A 17,252-nucleotide genomic window follows, 5' to 3' on the forward strand; every position below is an offset into this window, starting at 1 on the left:
GCTGCGCTCGAGGTGCTTCGACGCGGCGGAGAGGGAAGGGGGGGAACTCCGAGCTCACTGACTCCGCCCACGCCACCCCCCCCCACCCCTCTGGAGCCCCTTCAGAGGCATGCTCCTAATTAAACTACTTCTTCATCACTCTCCCTCTTGGCCCGGCCTGTCAGCGTACTTCTCTGTGCCTGGCGGAACGCAGACACGGTGTCCTACATACGCTCAGCATCCGTAACCTTCAGCCGGAGATTTGCGGTGGGGTGTGTGCGTAGCTGGATGGCGCGGGCCGATTCGGAGAGGGTGCAAACGGCCCGCTGACGGGGCTCTCCCCGCCCCGAGTCGACCCGGGGGCCGTGGCCCGGTCCGACCCCGGGCCCCGCAGCCTCCGAGAGCAGTGCCGCAGGTGAAGAAGAGAAATGGAGCGCTCTTGCTCTCCTCTCCCTCTCTCTGTGCTGTGAGGGCAGGCCCGTGGCCCCAAACCACGTTCCAACACGACCGTGACCCGATTCTGCTGACATTACGCGGGCTTCTCCTCCCCCCTCAGACCCACTTTCCCCACCTCCCTGTGGCACCGTGTTCTAACAGACTGCTCAGGACCCCCGTAATGCGGGGTAGCACAGCCACACGCTGTGAGCTCACAGCTCTCTGTCAGGGGTCTGACTGAAAAGGACCCAGCAGCCTTCAGATAACTTTAAATGAGATCCGCCTTGTCCTCCTCATATTCTGTGCTGGGATGCGTCTTTACCAAGGTGTCCTGTGATTGATGGGCTAGGGGCACAGGGGCCCTATGCATGAAGTCGATGTTTAGGAAAGCCCTCGTGCTGATTCAAGGAGAGGTATCTATGGCCATGTCCAAAAACGCCATACTACGTGCTATGTACTATGTATGCACTGCACACTAAGACATCTGCATATAATGTAGCACAGTGTTTCTCAACTCACACACCTGATTTAATTTCTCAACCAATCAAACCACCAAATATGCCCTTTAGTTAAACCAGGTGTATGAGTTCCTGGTTAGAAAACAAACCTTCTGGCAAGTGGGTCCCAATGACTGGAGTTGAGAAACACTAACATAGTGCACTCTGGATAGGCATTTTGGGTTAAACTCTGAGGTTTGGGTTCAATTCCAGGAGGTGCATTGTCATTGTACCCTTCAGCAAGGTACTTCAGTGAATATCCAGCGGTAGATACATTGCATGTCAAACCTATATAGCTGTGTAGATCCCTCTGGATCTTTTAAATGCAAGAAATGTTTACGTAAATATAAAATACTTCAGATTGCTTTTGGAAGACTGACCGAACCTTGTGAGGCTCTCCAGGACCTGGGTTGGCCATCACTGCTATTCTCTACACTAGACCACCGCACACCAGGCCTTGGCTAGTCCCACGCCGCATAGACACTGAGCTAAAGAGTACACTTGAGCTGCGCAAGGCAGCCCTGGGAAATAACAGGCTCATTAGCACTGATTGCACTGCTTTTTGTGCCGCACTGAGAGGGAGAAAAACCCCGGCGCTTCGGTCCAAAAAAACCATTAGATTACCATTTTAGCAACAGCGGAGCTTATCGCTAATCGTGTTCACAATCTGGAAGAAACAACTAATGAGTTTGAAATAAACAGCAGGACTGGGAGATTTACATTCAATTGGATTCCAAGAAATTCCACCACATCTTCCTCCTTCCAGGAGCCGGGCTTTCTCTCCTGCTTTAAGCACTGCTTCCAGGAGCCTGCTTGAAGCACTGCTTCCAGGGGACTGCTTTAAGCACTGCTTCCAGGAGCCTGTCTTTCTCTCCTGCTTTAAGCACTGCTTCCAGGAGCCTGCTTGAAGCACTGCTTCCAGAAGCCTGCCTTTCTCTCCTGCTTTAAGCACTGCTTCCAGGAGCCTGCTTGAAGCACTGCTTCCAGGAGCCTGCTTTAAGCACTGCATCCAGAAGCCTGCCTTTCTCTCCTGCTTTAAGCACTGCTTCCAGGAGCCTGCTTGAAGCACTGCTTCCAGAAGCCTGCCTTTCTCTCCTGCTTTAAGCACTGCTTCCAGGAGCCTGCTTTAAGCACTGCTTCGAGGAGCCGAGCTTTCTCTCCTGCTTTAAGCACTGCTTCCAGGAGCCTGCTTTAAGCACTGCTTCCAGGAGCCAAGCTTTCTCTCCTGCTTTAAGCACTGCTTCCAGGAGCCTGCTTTAAGCACTGCTTCCAGGAGCCGAGCTTTCTCTCCTGCTTTAAGAACTGCTTCCAGGAGCCTGCCTTTCTCTCCTGCTTTAAGCACTGCTTGCAGGAGCCTGCCTTTCTCTCCTGCTTTAAGCACTGCTTGCAGGAGCCTGCCTTTCTCTCCTGCTTTAAGCACTGCTTCCAGGAGCCTGCTTTAAGCACTGCTTCCAGGAGCCGAGCTTTCTCTCCTGCTTTAAGAACTGCTTCCAGGAGCCTGCCTTTCTCTCCTGCTTTAAGCACTGCTTGCAGGAGCCTGCCTTTCTCTCCTGCTTTAAGCACTGCTTGCAGGAGCCTGCCTTTCTCTCCTGCTTTAAGCACTGCTTCCAGGAGCCTGCTTGAAGCACTGCTTCCAGGAGCCTGCTTGAAGCACTGCTTCCAGGAGCCTGCTTTAAGCACTGCTTCCAGGAGCCTGCTTTCTGTTACGCTTGAAGCACTGCTTCCAGTTCGGCCAATGTCTCCAATAAGACTAAGAAGGTAATAATAAAACAAACGTACAAAACTTCTCCCACATTTAAGATTTAGAGCATAGGGAGTGAAAAACAGCAGAAGAAGAGAGGAACAAATGGGAGCCTGCCACCGCTGTGATACATTCGAGGCCAAACATCCAAGCGTGGAAGAGGGGAGGCTCGGACGTTTATCGGAAGCAGATGGGAGGGAGAGAAGGAGCCCCGACATTTTTCCGGGTGCGGCTCGGGGCCAGGTCCGCCCGAGGGCGGCGGGGTCAGAGGGGCGTCAGCGTTCCAGCGGGGGCCGGACCCTCCGAAGGCAGCTGGGCAGCGTTGGGAAAAGCGGCGCTGGCGACCGTAATTTGCCTTCAGCGCACTATAATAAAAGATCAAAGAGCCAAACGTGTTATTAACGGGGCCAGAGACGAGCGGCTGTGTTTTCCGCTGCTAAATACACGATTACAGTTGTCTGCGGATCACACGGCCTAAGCCAAACAGAAGTGCAGAGAGCTTCAGATATTTAATACTCACGGGACGCAGTGAATCGGTTTAATCCGTTTCACAAAGACCGGTGGACGGCCTGACCGAGGGGTCGAGGACTGTAATTCAGTCCGGATAAAGAAGCAAGATGACTGTAACGGAGAGAGGAGATTTCTATGAAATAAAAAAGAAAGAACTAGAGCAAAGTAAAAAAAATTTAAAAAAAGATGGGGCCATGGTGCTGTGGTTGCACATCTCGCCAGCTCTCACATACAGTACAGTCTGTATGTACGGCATATGGACACTGACACACTTTCTGTTGTTTTTGTCTCTGTACTCCAGCACATTCGGCTCTGACATCTCTCATTAACAAGGTGTTTTCCAGGTCAGAAGCTTCACCCCGTCTGCCACCAGCAATAGGTCCACAGTCACAGTCACTTAGATCACATTTCATCCCCATTCTGATGTTTGGCCTGAACAACAACTGAACTTCTTGACCATGTCTGCATGCTGTTATGCATGCCACATGATTGGTTGAATAGATGTATGCATTAACAACCTGGTGTCGAGGTCTACCAAATGAAGTGGTTGTGTGTGTGTGTGTTTGTGTAAAACCCATTTGTGGAAACTATTGATGTGTGTAAACCCAGAAATGTTCCTGCTGCAAAAAGAATATTGTCAATGTTCCCTCCTGTGTGTGGCTAATTGATTTTCTCAATACCCCAGGGTCTCAAAGAGGAGACACCATGCTGCCCCCGCTGGGCTAAGTGAGCAGCCACCAGGTTCATGTGTCTTTACTTCTGATGGCGCTCATGTGCTCTGCTATCCTGACTTTGAGTGCCCTTGATGTTTCAGCAGCATAGTAAAGTCCACAAGGGCACTGAATCATGTAGACAACATTAGCGGTAGAGCAGGATACATCCCCTTTACTTTTAAAGGAGCATACCACCTCATCAATGAAACATGGCAGAGGTAGGGGTAGTCCTATGGGGAGGTAAAGCGGATGTCCCATTGCATTTCAAGTATTCTGCTAAAAGCTATGCTAACGCATTTCATCATAGATGGCAGCACCGATGACTTTGTATAAACAAATGAAGAATTAAATCGTTCCGCAACCACAAAATTACAAGGCTCCGTATCATTAGCAAATGATCAACATGCAGCTTTTCAATACTTTAAAAAAATATTGTAGTTATGAGCGTATGGACAGATTTGTGTACCAAACACAACAACAAACATGACATTATCTATCTGGCCAGTTTCAAGGGACATACCAAAACATTTGTGGCCATTGGTTTTTTCCCCCAATTGCGCTTGACATCGGTTGCAGGTTGCCATCGATAGGCTACTGATATGTAACCAAATGTATAATTCAAAACCATGCCGTTTAAGTCAGATTTTTAAATCGCACAAGTCGGGACAATCAATTAATATGGACACAACTGTCGGTGGCATTAGGATGGTCCAGTCGTGGACATTTTGTCACTATGAAAGGGAAAGCGTTATGGGGGACTGAGTTTTAGCTCAGCGATCCAAACGCGAAACAGAACTTTTTACAAATCTCATTGTATTCAGCATATAGCTATGTATCTAAAGCATGAAACACATACATTGAATCCAGACTCCAACGTTACATAGTTTGCTTATATTTAGCTTTCGCCGCTCTATTTAATAGGGATATACTGGAAGTATCATTCCCGATACATCCGCTTTACCTCCCTATGGCTTGGGCATGTATGGCTGCCACTGGAACTGGCTCACTGTATGTACATGATCCCCAAGTTATAGTGGTCATACATTAAATACGCTCCAACACAGCTTTCATGTGCATACGTCTTCACCTTGTTTCTCTTCTCCTTCTCTTTCTTGCTCTCCTCCGTATTTTCCCCGTATCTCCAGTGTGAAAAGACAGAACGGTTATTCATGCGGGATTGTTAGTGATCCAGTAGCGGGACACAAAAGGCAGTCAGTGTGGCGGATAATCAAGGCACTTGTGACCCCAATCTTTCGCAGTCACCAGAGGCCGTGACGCACAGGAAAAACAGGGGGGGGTCGGCCCAAGCCAGGCCGCCACTTTCGGGTACCCTCTCCGTCAGTTATCGGCCTTTGTCTCGCAGGCCCTTATCACGGGCAGCACGTCAGGAAACAGCCCGGGGCCTTGTGCAACAATGGCGGGGCGTTTGTCCTCTCGGGACAGCGCGTCTGTGTCCACGCCCTGCCCACGCTCACCGAGGGGGCTGAGACGGGATTCCCCCTCGCCCTAGCGCAAAAATAGATTCAATGATCCATTATTCCACATTTTCCACAGGGTTTCAAGAACAACTAGTGCTATTGAATGTGAGTGTGTGTGGGAATATGTGTGTGTGTGTGTGTGTGTGTGTGTGTGTGTATGTGTGCGTTTGCGTGTGCACGTGCCTGTGTGTGCATGTGTCTGTGTGTGTGTGTGTGTGTATGTGCGCCCTGTGTGAGTGTGTGCGTATATGTGTGTGTGTATGTGTGTGTGTGTGTGTGTGTGCATGTGTGTGTTTATATGTGTGTGTGTGTGTGTGTGTTTATATGTCTGTGTGTGTGTGTGTGTGTGTGAGTGTGTGTGTGTGTGCCCGCGCCTATGTGTAAGGAGGTCAGCCAGGACATACTTTCCTCTAGCCATTAAAAAACTATCACAAAAGTTGTGCTGTTCAGTGCTAACTGTACAGATACAAAACACCGACGAATAATATGCAGACAGTAAAAACATAACACTTGTGGTGTGCATCGGACTCTATGCCAGCACTGGCCAATGGGAGCTCACCGTGCGTGCCGTTCTCAGAGGGAGCTGCCTGAACAGAACAGCCTGCTGTTACTCAGCCTGCTACGCCTCTCCACGCCCCATTCTTCTCCCTTTTCTCTGGCACCACCGCGAGCCAAGGCTATTTTTAGCGGCGCAGCGCTCTATTTTTAGACCACTACCGGTTTTTTGAGGCGTTTATTAGGGAAAGAACACAAAAACACAAAGAGAGGAGGGGAGATGGAGTCGGGATACGGCTTCCAGGCTGAAGCACAAAGCTTTTTCGCCTTGCCGCGCTACTCCAAGCAGCTTGGCTGGCTTCGCTCTGAGACAAGAAAAAAAAGGGGGAAAACAGGGAGAGGAGAGTAAAAAATGTTCTTGTTTTTACGGATAACCCCTGGCAAACAGAACAGCGGCACTCTGTGGAACAGAGAGAGAGTCGAAAAGTGACTGAAAACAAAGGAGCCCCTCTCTCTGTGAAATTCCACAGGAACAGAGCTCTGACCAGCACATAGATTTTTCACAGGCCCTTCATATTTTTCGTTTTCCTCGGCATACTTTGGAGTCGACTGTGTAATGTGTTCATAAAGAGGCCACATACAGTAGACTGCATGTTTGGGCCATCTATTTCCAACTTACACTATGTACACGGCCAGACAGAACCCAAAATCAACAACACTGACAGCCAAAATGAGAGTACCCCCACCATGAAGGAGACTGCCTTCATGGTTATTCGTAAAATAAGTAAATAAACAAACAAATAAATTAAATAATAATTACATCTAAGATATTCATTTCACTTAAACAGAAGGGGAAATTCACGTAACACTAAGTGTACAACACATGTCTTTAATTACGTCAGTTAGAATTCCAGGAAATGTACGTCCTTGCCAGACCTTATGTTGTTATGTTCCCAAAGTCATGAGGTTAATGCACTTAGCTGAACAAAGCTGATTGAGTCCTTAATCCTAATTTTGAAAAGGAAAAGCATCCAACATGACAGAACTCAAGACGCAGTAAAAACACGATGCTACAATCCAGCATCACATGATAAAAAAAGACCTACAGTAAAATGCATAGCATAGCAAATTTATGAATACTACTAGGATAAAGTAGCTAAAGCTGTAACAATATTAGGCTTCATACAGTCAATATCACGGCAAGAAAAATATTCACCTCCACTCTGGAATGTAGAGCCCTTTCATGACTAATAAGGACTTCTTTGTCTAAAATCCAAACAACTGCCCTGACATCACACGTAGAATAAATGATTTTCCCCCCTCAAAATGACATGTCAGCTGACGGTTGAAAGCAGTACCGCACAGCAGGAATCTTGTTGATGTGCAAGTAGAAGAAGGAATCTTATTCAAGTCAGAGGAAAGCCATTTGAAGCAAATTAGCCTGAAATCAAGGCAATTAATTAAGCCAGGCTGGTATTTGATTCATTTGGAAGTAAAGCATTCCTCACTGCCATATTAAATGGTGCGCCAGGAACTTGTGCAAATTCTCGCAAGTTTCTCTTCGCCTCCCTTCCCCCCTTCCTCCGCGTCGGCACGACAGGAGGACAAGGAGGCGAAATCCTCCAGCGCTGCTCACACCTCTGAGCGCAAGACAAAACACACGAGGTCAGCCATCGCGAAAGAGGGAGCTTTTCAGAATCTCATTAGCCGGGCAGGTAGTCATTAACAGCGTGACCTTTGGAAATAATTAACAGTGGGCTCCCCGTCCCCCCCCCCTCTCCTCTCATTTAAAGTTCTCTGTAGGTGAGGAGGGAGAGGCGGGTGCGGGGCCTGCTGCTGCTCTTCAAGATTAAAGGGACAATATTCAGATTATGCTAATTGGGGAAAATGGGATTGCCAGGCCCCCGGTAGGGTTGCCGTGGCGGCCAGGTGGTTTGTCATGTGCGCACCGGCTTTGCCATTAGCGCAGCGTGCGCTAATCTCCATCGCCGCTCCTGCCGCACGGATCGCCCTCTCCTGGGGTCTCCCTGCTCGTGCTGCTGCCGCCATTTCACCACGTCCAGGATAAATAAAACACAATCAATTATTAAACAAGGGCTACTTTTCCTTTATACTTTATCCATCTTGTGGGCTTTTTGAGTGAAACTTCATGCAGGCCTTGAAAGCCATGAGGAAAATGTGAATATGTTGAATTATACTGCCAAGATGACCTGACTCACTACACTGAGTGAGTGAATAATAGTTTGTGTTTCAACATAATACAGAATGGCATATTTCAATAGTTTGTATGTCTGGGCTACTTAATGGAGCAAGCACCGTTTGGACTCTTAAAGTCCTTTTGATGCCACAATCCTATCCTGAGGCATGCGTCTCAAAGTGAACACATTCTTTTGTGCGACACACCACACCCATCTGCCACACAGTTACGTGTGAGAAGGCCACTGCCACCAGGGCGGTTATGGGTAAAAACCTGTGATCTTTGACCTGGGCTTACCGCGGGCAGCAGTGGATAAGGCCTCCGCATGGGGGAGTTGGCAGACACCTCGCGCAGAGACCGCACATACGCTTTCATCAACGTCACTAATTATCAGGCAAACACATGCAGATGACATTAGAGCTGTGCTGCTGATGTAGCGGGCTGCTCTTCCAGACGCCCGCGCAGAACGCTGCCCTCCCCCGTCTCTCCCCTGCCGGCGGCGGGCGGATCTAAGACTCCCCGGTGCCCTGTGGCACCGGCTGAACCCTGGAGACTGAGCTGCTCACGTCCCCCACCAGCTTCTTATTCAGCCTCCACTAACACGCTGACAACAGGTATCAATTAAATACACAGCCCTATTCTTATTCTTAGTGTCGCTAAGGCCTGAGGAGTCACTGCAGTCACCAGGCCCGCGGTGAGGTACAGCACGACAGCGCTGTTTGTAAACGGTGCGATGCGGGGAAAGTGAAGACTGATTGAACGATGCGGCTCTCTATATCCCTCACCCTGAAAAAGCTAGAATCTGCTCCTGCAGGCTGCGCTGTAACGATTCCCACAGTATGTATCTAGTTACCCGGACGGAGGCTGGCTCGCCAAATCATGTTCTTTCAGGATCAACTTCAGTACGGCAAGGAGTCATAAAGGGCAAAATGGTAGCACAGAGAGCCCGCTTTAGGCTCATTTTACAGGAACTTCAGTCACCCCACTCAATGGCCAACGCTGATTCCATGGCATGTCACATCGATTAAGGGTCTCCAGTGAAAACGGTTCATAAATCTAAAGAGTTGCATCGAAACACAAACCAGATGGACCATGTACTTCACCCAGATGGACCATGTACTTCACCCAGATGGACCATGTACCAAGGCACCAATAACTAAAGCTCTAGTGTTTTTTGCCAAAGCCATTTTAGCATGAAATCGATTTTGCAGTATTGATATTTAGGTCTAAGATTACATAAATAATTACTTTTATAAACAATAATCAGATGCACATTGACCTATGCTAATAAAAGGATTCGAGTGGATGCAAAAAGAAAGAAAGAAAGAAAGAAAGAAAGAAAGAAATAAAATACGTCTATTATGTAATGGCCATTGCGAGAACCTTAACTGAAGGATTCCTTCTTTTACCGCTACTGTGGGTCATGTCCACTTTATTCGTTGATAATCAGGCTTCACAGGAGTCCTGACACTGAGCCGACACAGCCCTGTGTCTATTTTTAGCGGGGTCAGAGACAGAGGCATTCACCTTTCCACTTTCCGTGGAATGGACACGCTCTGCATTTTCAAGCAGCGGGAATCGTAAATTTCCCACCCCGCCCCGTCCCGGGGCGTAAGTCCCTGTGTCAGGCACGCAGGGCCAGCACCTGCTCTGTGACCTTTCCGACCGGCACATGTTGTGCGGGGTGGCGATGAGCCAGCGAGAAGATAAGTCCCTCTCCAGACCGCTCCGCCTCGCGAGCGAGCCGCACACCTGCCTGTCCTCTAAACCCCCGCCGCATAACAAAAGTGCCGCGGGACTAAGGCCGCGTCAAAAGATTTTCTCTTCATCCCCAACCTGACACTGTCATTTAGCACCCCGGCCCCTCCTCCGGCCCCCGGCTTACGGGCCCGGATCTTTACTGCAGGTGACAGGTGGCAACGTGCCTGTGACACGGTCCAAGCCAGAACCGCACACCGGAGACAAACATGGGCAAAGAGCAGAATCACAGACAGGAACGCAAATAGGTCTGCAGGCGAACAAGTCCACTGGGAGACAGGTGTGGGTGACACTGAGTCACAGCGGCTCATCTATGTGAAAGTAGCCAGGCAGAAATTAACACTGACTTTGGCTGTTTCAACAGTTATAATGGGGTAGCACGGTGGCCTAGTGGAGTTTGACTGGCAACTGTACAGCCCCCTTTTGGAATATAGGAATGCTGAACTGCATCTGAACAGGTGAAGCTGGGTCCCTAAATGAAAAAAGGACCTAACCAAATTCTCCTCACTCCAGAAAACCGTCCTAAATGTCCATTATAATACAGTATATACAGAACTGTAGGTGGTTTCCGTCGGATAGAAAATATTATTTATGTTGATTCTTTCTCTTTTTCAATAACCATAATGATTGGGTAGACTGCGGTTCATTGGTTCTGGCTTTCTCACATTCCTCCTAAACAGTCAACTAAAAAAACGTTTCAAGGAAAGAAATCTCGAGTCATGTTTGATCTGCAATGCCTAGTTTGAAAGTTTGATCCAAATTCTGTGAGCAAAACGAGCTGCGTTGACATGCACTTCAAGCCCCTCCATAGAAAAGAAATGGAATGTGTTGTTTACATGATTGTAGGATAGGTCAGGACCACTCGTAAATGTTGTTCCTACCTAAGAAAAAAATTCTAAACACAAGAAACATGGTGAAGTTCTCTTAAATCAATTTAAGAACAAATCTGCTCGTACGGGTGGTTCTTGCATGAGGCCCAGTGGATCTTCCTGGGTTAAATAAAGGATTTTCTGGGAGCCTTTGGGTGCACGGCGCGCAGCGAGCTTACCTCCACGATGTCAGAGTTGGTCCGGCTCTCGTGGGGCTCGTTGTACTCGGTGTATTTGAGCAGGACCTTGTCCATGTCGGTGCTGGCGTACTGGAACAGCTTGTTGGTGCTGTTGAAGATGATGAGGGCGATCTCGCAGTCGCACAGTACGCTCAGCTCGTAGGCCTTCTTCATCAAACCAAACTTCCTTTTCGTAAACGTCACCTGGGGGACACACAGGAAAGAAACTTTGAGTTTTAGATTACATTCTTCAAGTGAGTTATTGTTTATTTATTAGCCTTTATTTATACAGGGTAGTTTGACTGAGCACACATGCTCTTTTGAAGCAATGCCCTGTTAATGCCCCCTAAGTAGCCTAAGCTGCACTTCTTCAATCCAATTCTTCAATCAGGGCACTTCTTCAATCCAACCTCCCTCTACCTCAAATATGTATTGGCAAATTGTATTGCAGTTGACCATTGGTTGTGCATGATTGGTCACACACATCCTAAGTCAACATCAAGATCAAACGAGAAGTGATGTTAATATGTCTGTCTATTGAGCAGTTATGTCCTTCATTCCATTTATGCCTCATCAAAATGCACACAAATATAAGAAAGGTAATCCGCTAAATTAAATAAAAAACCAGAAGAATGTCTCAAAAAGAATTACTGCATTGCAAATAGCAAGGTCTGGAAATTGGTCATTAAATGGAGATTTTGGTGAATCATATCTTGCTTTATAAATCTTTAAAATCGAGTTGCTTTGCACTACATACAGATGGAATGTGATTGGTGAACAGAATCAAAAGGGAAATGATGAGAAATATTCAACTATTTGTCTCTTTTGTTTTCTGTTACATGTTTTTTATAGTTTATTTTAAGTCTATATATCCATTCACTGGCTTAACAACTAGTTTGGAGTTTGAATAAATGTAATAACAATATGAATCAGAACAAAGTACTGAAAGATTGGCAGACTCATCAGGATGACTAATTGTCATTGTATCTTGCTCTCTTCCTCTTTTCAGTGCCAAGGCCCAGTACCTGGACAGGAACACGAATGATAATGAATCATGAGGCCCTGGGCACCACCAGTAAAAAAACAAGGCAGACAATAAGGTTTGTCTGTCTGGACAGTGATCTAGGGCTTTGCAGCCTCGGTGGGTTTGCCTGTTAGCCTCATGGGAACTTAAGACTGCTCCGCAGGACTCTCAGCCAATCGTGAAAGTGCATAGACGAAGCCTACACAAGCCTACACTCACACACGTGACCGTCAGTGCACTGCTTCCAAATATCATTTGTAGTTCAAAGATGGCATATTAAAAAAAAATATATATATAGTTGCAGGACATGTGGTGAAGCTGACTCTCGAGCCATCTGCATTTCCCCTGTGTGGACGGGGGGTCCATGCCTGCTTTGGCACTTTTTTATTTCTTAGCTGTGGTCACTTTTCTATCTGCCCCCATCTCTACTTTCCACTAGACTGGATAAAGCAAAACAAAGCAATAAAATAAACACACATGGAGGGCAGATTATCCTGCTCTCGTTACAAAAATAAAGAAATACAAATTAAAAACTCCAAAAGGTTGATGATAGGCTATCTACAGATATTTTTAAAGGGGGGTGGGGGTGATTTTATGCAGAAGAATAGTTTTGTCTTTGAGAAAAGTCTGCTTTTTGGCTTCACTCTGGCGTTACGTTTGAAACGGCGCGTGCGGTGCGGAGCGCTGTTGCTGCTCAGTCCCTCGTGCCCCTGCAAACGTGATGTTCTCAAGCCCCTAATCCGAGGCGCAGGCCAGAACCAGCTTTTCCTGAGGAGACGGTCTCGCGCCCCACCAAACCTGACGCAGACACGCACGTCACTGTGCGCTCTCACACTCTCTGAGGGAAGAAATCACACTCTAGACACCGCGCTCAAACAGCCGTCGGTTTCGGGTTCCACTCTGAGAGAACACACACACACACACACACAGAACATATTGGGCAAAGTTCTCACTCTGGGAAGGTGGCATGCACACACAATGGGCGACAAAGTACAACGCTTCTCTCTCATGCCCGCACACACACGCGCACACACACACTTCTTGATTGCTTAGTCCTGTGAGTCACACTTTGATAATGAAGAGAATGCAGAAGAGTCTGGCCTTTCTTACTCAGATAAGATAACTGACCTTGCAGCTCATACCTCTTAGCAAGTGTCTCAAATGCAATTACAGTCTGACCCCTTCCTTCACGTTTTGATATGACCGAATCGGCAAATAAACATACACGTAGTTTGCAGAAACAGCCAATTTAATGAGGTGACTTAAACCTAGTCAGGCACAATAACTATGCAAAAGTTATAAGGTGCTAAGAGAGTTTTTTTTTTACTTCAGAATAAGGCGTGTGAGCTGAACATTTATTAACAGGAAACATTCTAAGGGAACTTAGACCCTTTTTGCTTAAATGGCCTTTGGCTGCTGGGCATGGGTTAATGTTGCACGGTAATTTGGGTAGAATTAGACCTTCCTGACCTCACAGACAGAATGTGACCTACGTGGTGGTCGGAAACAGCATGATTGGCCGACACGGCGCCTGGAGGTGTGATGCAGATACTGGCTGTCTCCTGGACACAGCGGGGGGCAGGTACACGATCCTGACCGGGGGGGCAGGTACGCGAGCCTGACCGGCTGCTACGGGACAGCCCCTGGCTGTCTGCACTGCCCACACAATTTCTGCTCACTGGAAGTCCAAACGAACTGCAGACATTTCAGTTACCGCACCTCGTTCGCCTGCAGTTTGCAATGTTTACGGGAAGTGAAAGAATGGCACCAAGCTGTCATAACTGTGAAGTTGATCATTCATTCTTTTTAGAAGTGCAGCCCTTTAAAATGCTGTCACCACCTCTGTGCTACTTATCTAGCATACTCTGTAGGAAAAATGCTACTCACAGACATAGGCCTCATGGTTTTCAGTTTTTCTGAGCTGGAAAAGAAGCAGCGAACAAAAAATGGCCTACACCAATGGGGGAATTGAATGTAATTTTTTTTTTATTATTTAAATTCTCATAAATGTGTTTGTTCAAGAATGTGCGCTTGGCAGTTTCAAAAATTTAATTTCTTTAACTTGCAAATCATTGATAATAATAATAATCACAAACTTAATAAGTGGGAATAGCCAAATATTTCCATTTTATCTCATTTAAATGTGCACATCCCTTGGCTGTTCAGATAAATGTATCAAGTCTCTCAGAAGGGTCTGTTTTCAGACAATCTGGTTCCAGACCAGCACGTCTCCACAGATCCTTTCTGTTTGTTTTTTACAAGGACTACGTTCAAAATCGAATGTAACCTTCACCAAGTAAAAAGAAGAAAACATAAAAAAAGGTTGACAACAACCTCGTTCCTTGCCATGGGAGGGGTCAGGATGCACATTTGTGTGCATTTCCTGTCATAACAGGAAGAGCCAGAGTGCTTCCCGCCTCCTGCCTGCCTTCTCCCTGGGGGCTTCCGGGAGAGAGAAGGACGATCGGTGGACAACACTGTGTGTGTGTGTGTGTGTGTGTGTGTGTCTGTGTGAACACTGTCCCATTGTTGTGGTCAAAAGGGAAGCTAGTGGGCCCAAAAACAGACTCGAATGAATGACTTAGAGAGACTTACTTTAATTTCTCACCTTTAATCTACTGTATCTAACATTATCCATCTAATTTTTCAACATGGCGCTGCCCTCGAAGAACAGCTGTGACTCAAAAGCAGGGCAACCGATTTATACAGAGCCGATTTCTAAACTGGCCCGCATTAGACTAAGGATGATACTTCTATAAAGCAATACATTTTCAGAATTAGGCACTGCTCACCTGCAGAGAAGGAACATCTTTACTTCTTTACAGATTGCTACCGCTCCTGTTTCAGCTGTGATTAGCCTGACATGTTAAAGGTGCAAAGAATGCCAACTTTAAACACTAAACACTGTGCTCTGTTGGCTTCGCCTGAGGGAAGCATTACTTCAAAATCCATACCTTTTTTTACTGCGAGAAATCGTGAGATGACGATGTGTCATTTTTTTTCAAAATTGGGAAAAAACTGATTTAGTGTAAAGTCATATAAATATAAAAATGTACTGAAGCCTTAGAAGTCTTACTGAAACTGTGAGAGCATACTTATAGGCAGATAACAGGCCCTCTTCCCCTGAATGAGGCCTTACAGAGGAAGATATAAAAGTTTGTGTGAGAGGTGAGCGTGCCGCATGCAAGCTCCGGAGACTGAGGAGACAGACACACAATGCCGAGCTGATCAGAGGTAACTATCTCCGAAGGTGGGAAAAGGAGAGGAAAAGGAGATTACCCAGAGGGCCTCATTATTTCCCTGCTGTTAATGCAATATGAATTGTTTCTCACTCCGGCTCTGTTGATTAAACGCACGGCTTTCACTCAAGCTGGAGGAGTCAGCCTCGTGGTTCTACCTGGCCCCGGCCTGGAAGAGTCAGCCTCATGCTTATATCTGGCTCCATGCAGCCAGGAGGAGTCAGCCTGATGCCTCTACCTGGCCCGTACAGCCTGGTACTTCTACCTGGCTCCATGCAGCCTGGAGAAGACAGCCTCACGCTTTTACCTGCAGCCTGGAGAAGACAGCCTCACGCTTTTACCTGCAGCCTGGAAGAGTCAGCCTCATGCTTCTACCTGGCTCCATGCATGGTAAACCCGGCTTTTTCTAAACGAGCACAGTTTCTCCCGGTTCTGCCCGACGGCGCTGAAAGACACCCCTGACTGTGCGGTGAGAGGTGACCTCTCCTCCCAGCCTCACTCCCTTTCTCGCCCCGCGTGGCGGAATTGAACGAGCCTACGCGTTGCCGTGGCTCCGGGACCTCGTGGTTTAACCCCAATTACTGGTGGGCTCCTGGGCGGCTGTGTGTGAACGGCCCGTAGCTGACACTGCTGTCCGTGGGCAGCTGTTTCTGATTGGATTTTGGCTTCTCGTTCCATATTTTTTCTTCCTGCGTATTCTAATCTGCTTGTTTTTGGCATCTGATGGGCAGATTGTTTCTCTGGGTGTGTGTCTGTGGCTGTGTGTGCATGTGCGTGCCAGTGGCTGCGTGTGTGTGTGTGTGCGGATGTGTGTGTGTGTGCGAATGTGCGTGTATGTGTGTGTGTGTGTGTGCGAATGTGCGTGTATGTGTGTGTGTGTGTCTGTGGGTGTGTGTGTGTGTCCGGGTGTGTGTGTGGGTGCGTGTCTGTGGGTATGTGCCTGTGGCTGTGTGTGTGACTGCGTGTGTGTGTGCGTGTTCGTGTGTGTGGGTGTGTGTCTGTGGTTGTGTGTGCGTGTTCGTGTGTGTGGGTGCGTGTGTGTGGCTGCGTGTGCGTGTGTACGTGTTCGTGTGTGTGGCTGCGTGGGTGGGCATACCGCGTGTGCGTATGCGTGTGTGCGGGCATGTGCTCGCTCTGGACACAGAGACAGACAGCTGTGGGGCAGCCTGACATTGACACTCATGGCAATGTTCAGTGCGCTGGTGTAGTTCTTTATTTCTTTTAAAGAGGAAGTGGTTGTGTGACACTCCTGCACAGCTCTGGGAATCAGAGTGATGAGGAGGAGGACTGACAGCAGAAGAAAACAGCCTCCTTTAAAGTGATCTTTCCCACCCGTCTCAGTGTCACTCATTGCTCCCTCTCATTCACTGAAAGACAAGCATGCACCCTGCTGCACAGCTTCAACCTCAATACATTTCATAGAAAATTGTACCCAATGGTGTGGCATTGAACTGCGTTAACACCAGAGTGCTTGTGTGGTTTGTGTGTGTGGGTGTGTTATTGTGTGTATGTGTGTGCCCTGTGCATGTGTGTCTGTGTTTCGATGTGTTCTCAGGGAATGAAGTGATCTTGTTCAGACACTAGCGAGATGCACAGTATCTCTCCAGCAGAGTTCCACGCTGTGTCCATACCTAATTTCCTGTTCATTGTATCAGTGTACTAGTGGGATCTTAAATCGGTGCACTGATGCACTCCCAGATCCCCTTTGCCCAGATCTGACACTGTGTCACGCTCAAAAGACTCAACCTGTTTCGAAACAGTGTCTACAAAAGCCGGAGGAGCCGCTAACACAGTGGGGTGTTTTTCTGAGAACACACACATAAACAGGGCATAAAGTGCACGGGGGAGAGCAGAGGCAGCACAACAAAAACACTGAGGTAACTTTAAAGCCGAGTGTTGATATGCCAGAAGCACAGGAAATTAAAAAGAAAATATATTTACTCATTTTTTTTCAATACCATACAGCTGGGATTGTAACGCTTGTGTTTGGAGGTGAAAACAAACGCTATTTCCACTGAAAGCTCTAAGCAGGAACATACCTGAATTTAATATTTGCTTCACTGACCAAAATAAGCTAATTATCTCACACTTTTGATCACCTTCTTCAGAAACAGTCCTAAATCAGTTAATGGGGTCAG

At 47.4% G+C, this 17,252-nt stretch overlaps 1 protein-coding gene across 7 annotated transcripts in view; it reads right to left on the reverse strand.

Annotated features, from left to right (window-relative positions):
• The window catches only part of LOC133141441 (myocyte-specific enhancer factor 2C-like), a 73,865-nt gene that overhangs the window by 21,137 nt on the left and 35,476 nt on the right, over positions 1 to 17,252 (reverse strand). For 6 of the 7 annotated variants that reach the window (XM_061262012.1, XM_061262007.1, XM_061262009.1 and 3 more), the window contains one exon: positions 10,852 to 11,055. In XM_061262012.1, coding sequence (XP_061117996.1) covers positions 10,852 to 11,055 — 204 coding nt within the window. Of the gene's footprint in view, positions 1 to 4,962; positions 5,208 to 10,851; positions 11,056 to 17,252 lie in introns of those variants that run through there. The other variant, XM_061262013.1, reaches the window with a different exon arrangement.

The sequence above is a fragment of the Conger conger genome, chromosome 12, assembly GCF_963514075.1.
Source record: "Conger conger chromosome 12, fConCon1.1, whole genome shotgun sequence".
In the NCBI taxonomy this organism is placed as follows: Eukaryota; Metazoa; Chordata; class Actinopteri; order Anguilliformes; family Congridae; genus Conger; species Conger conger.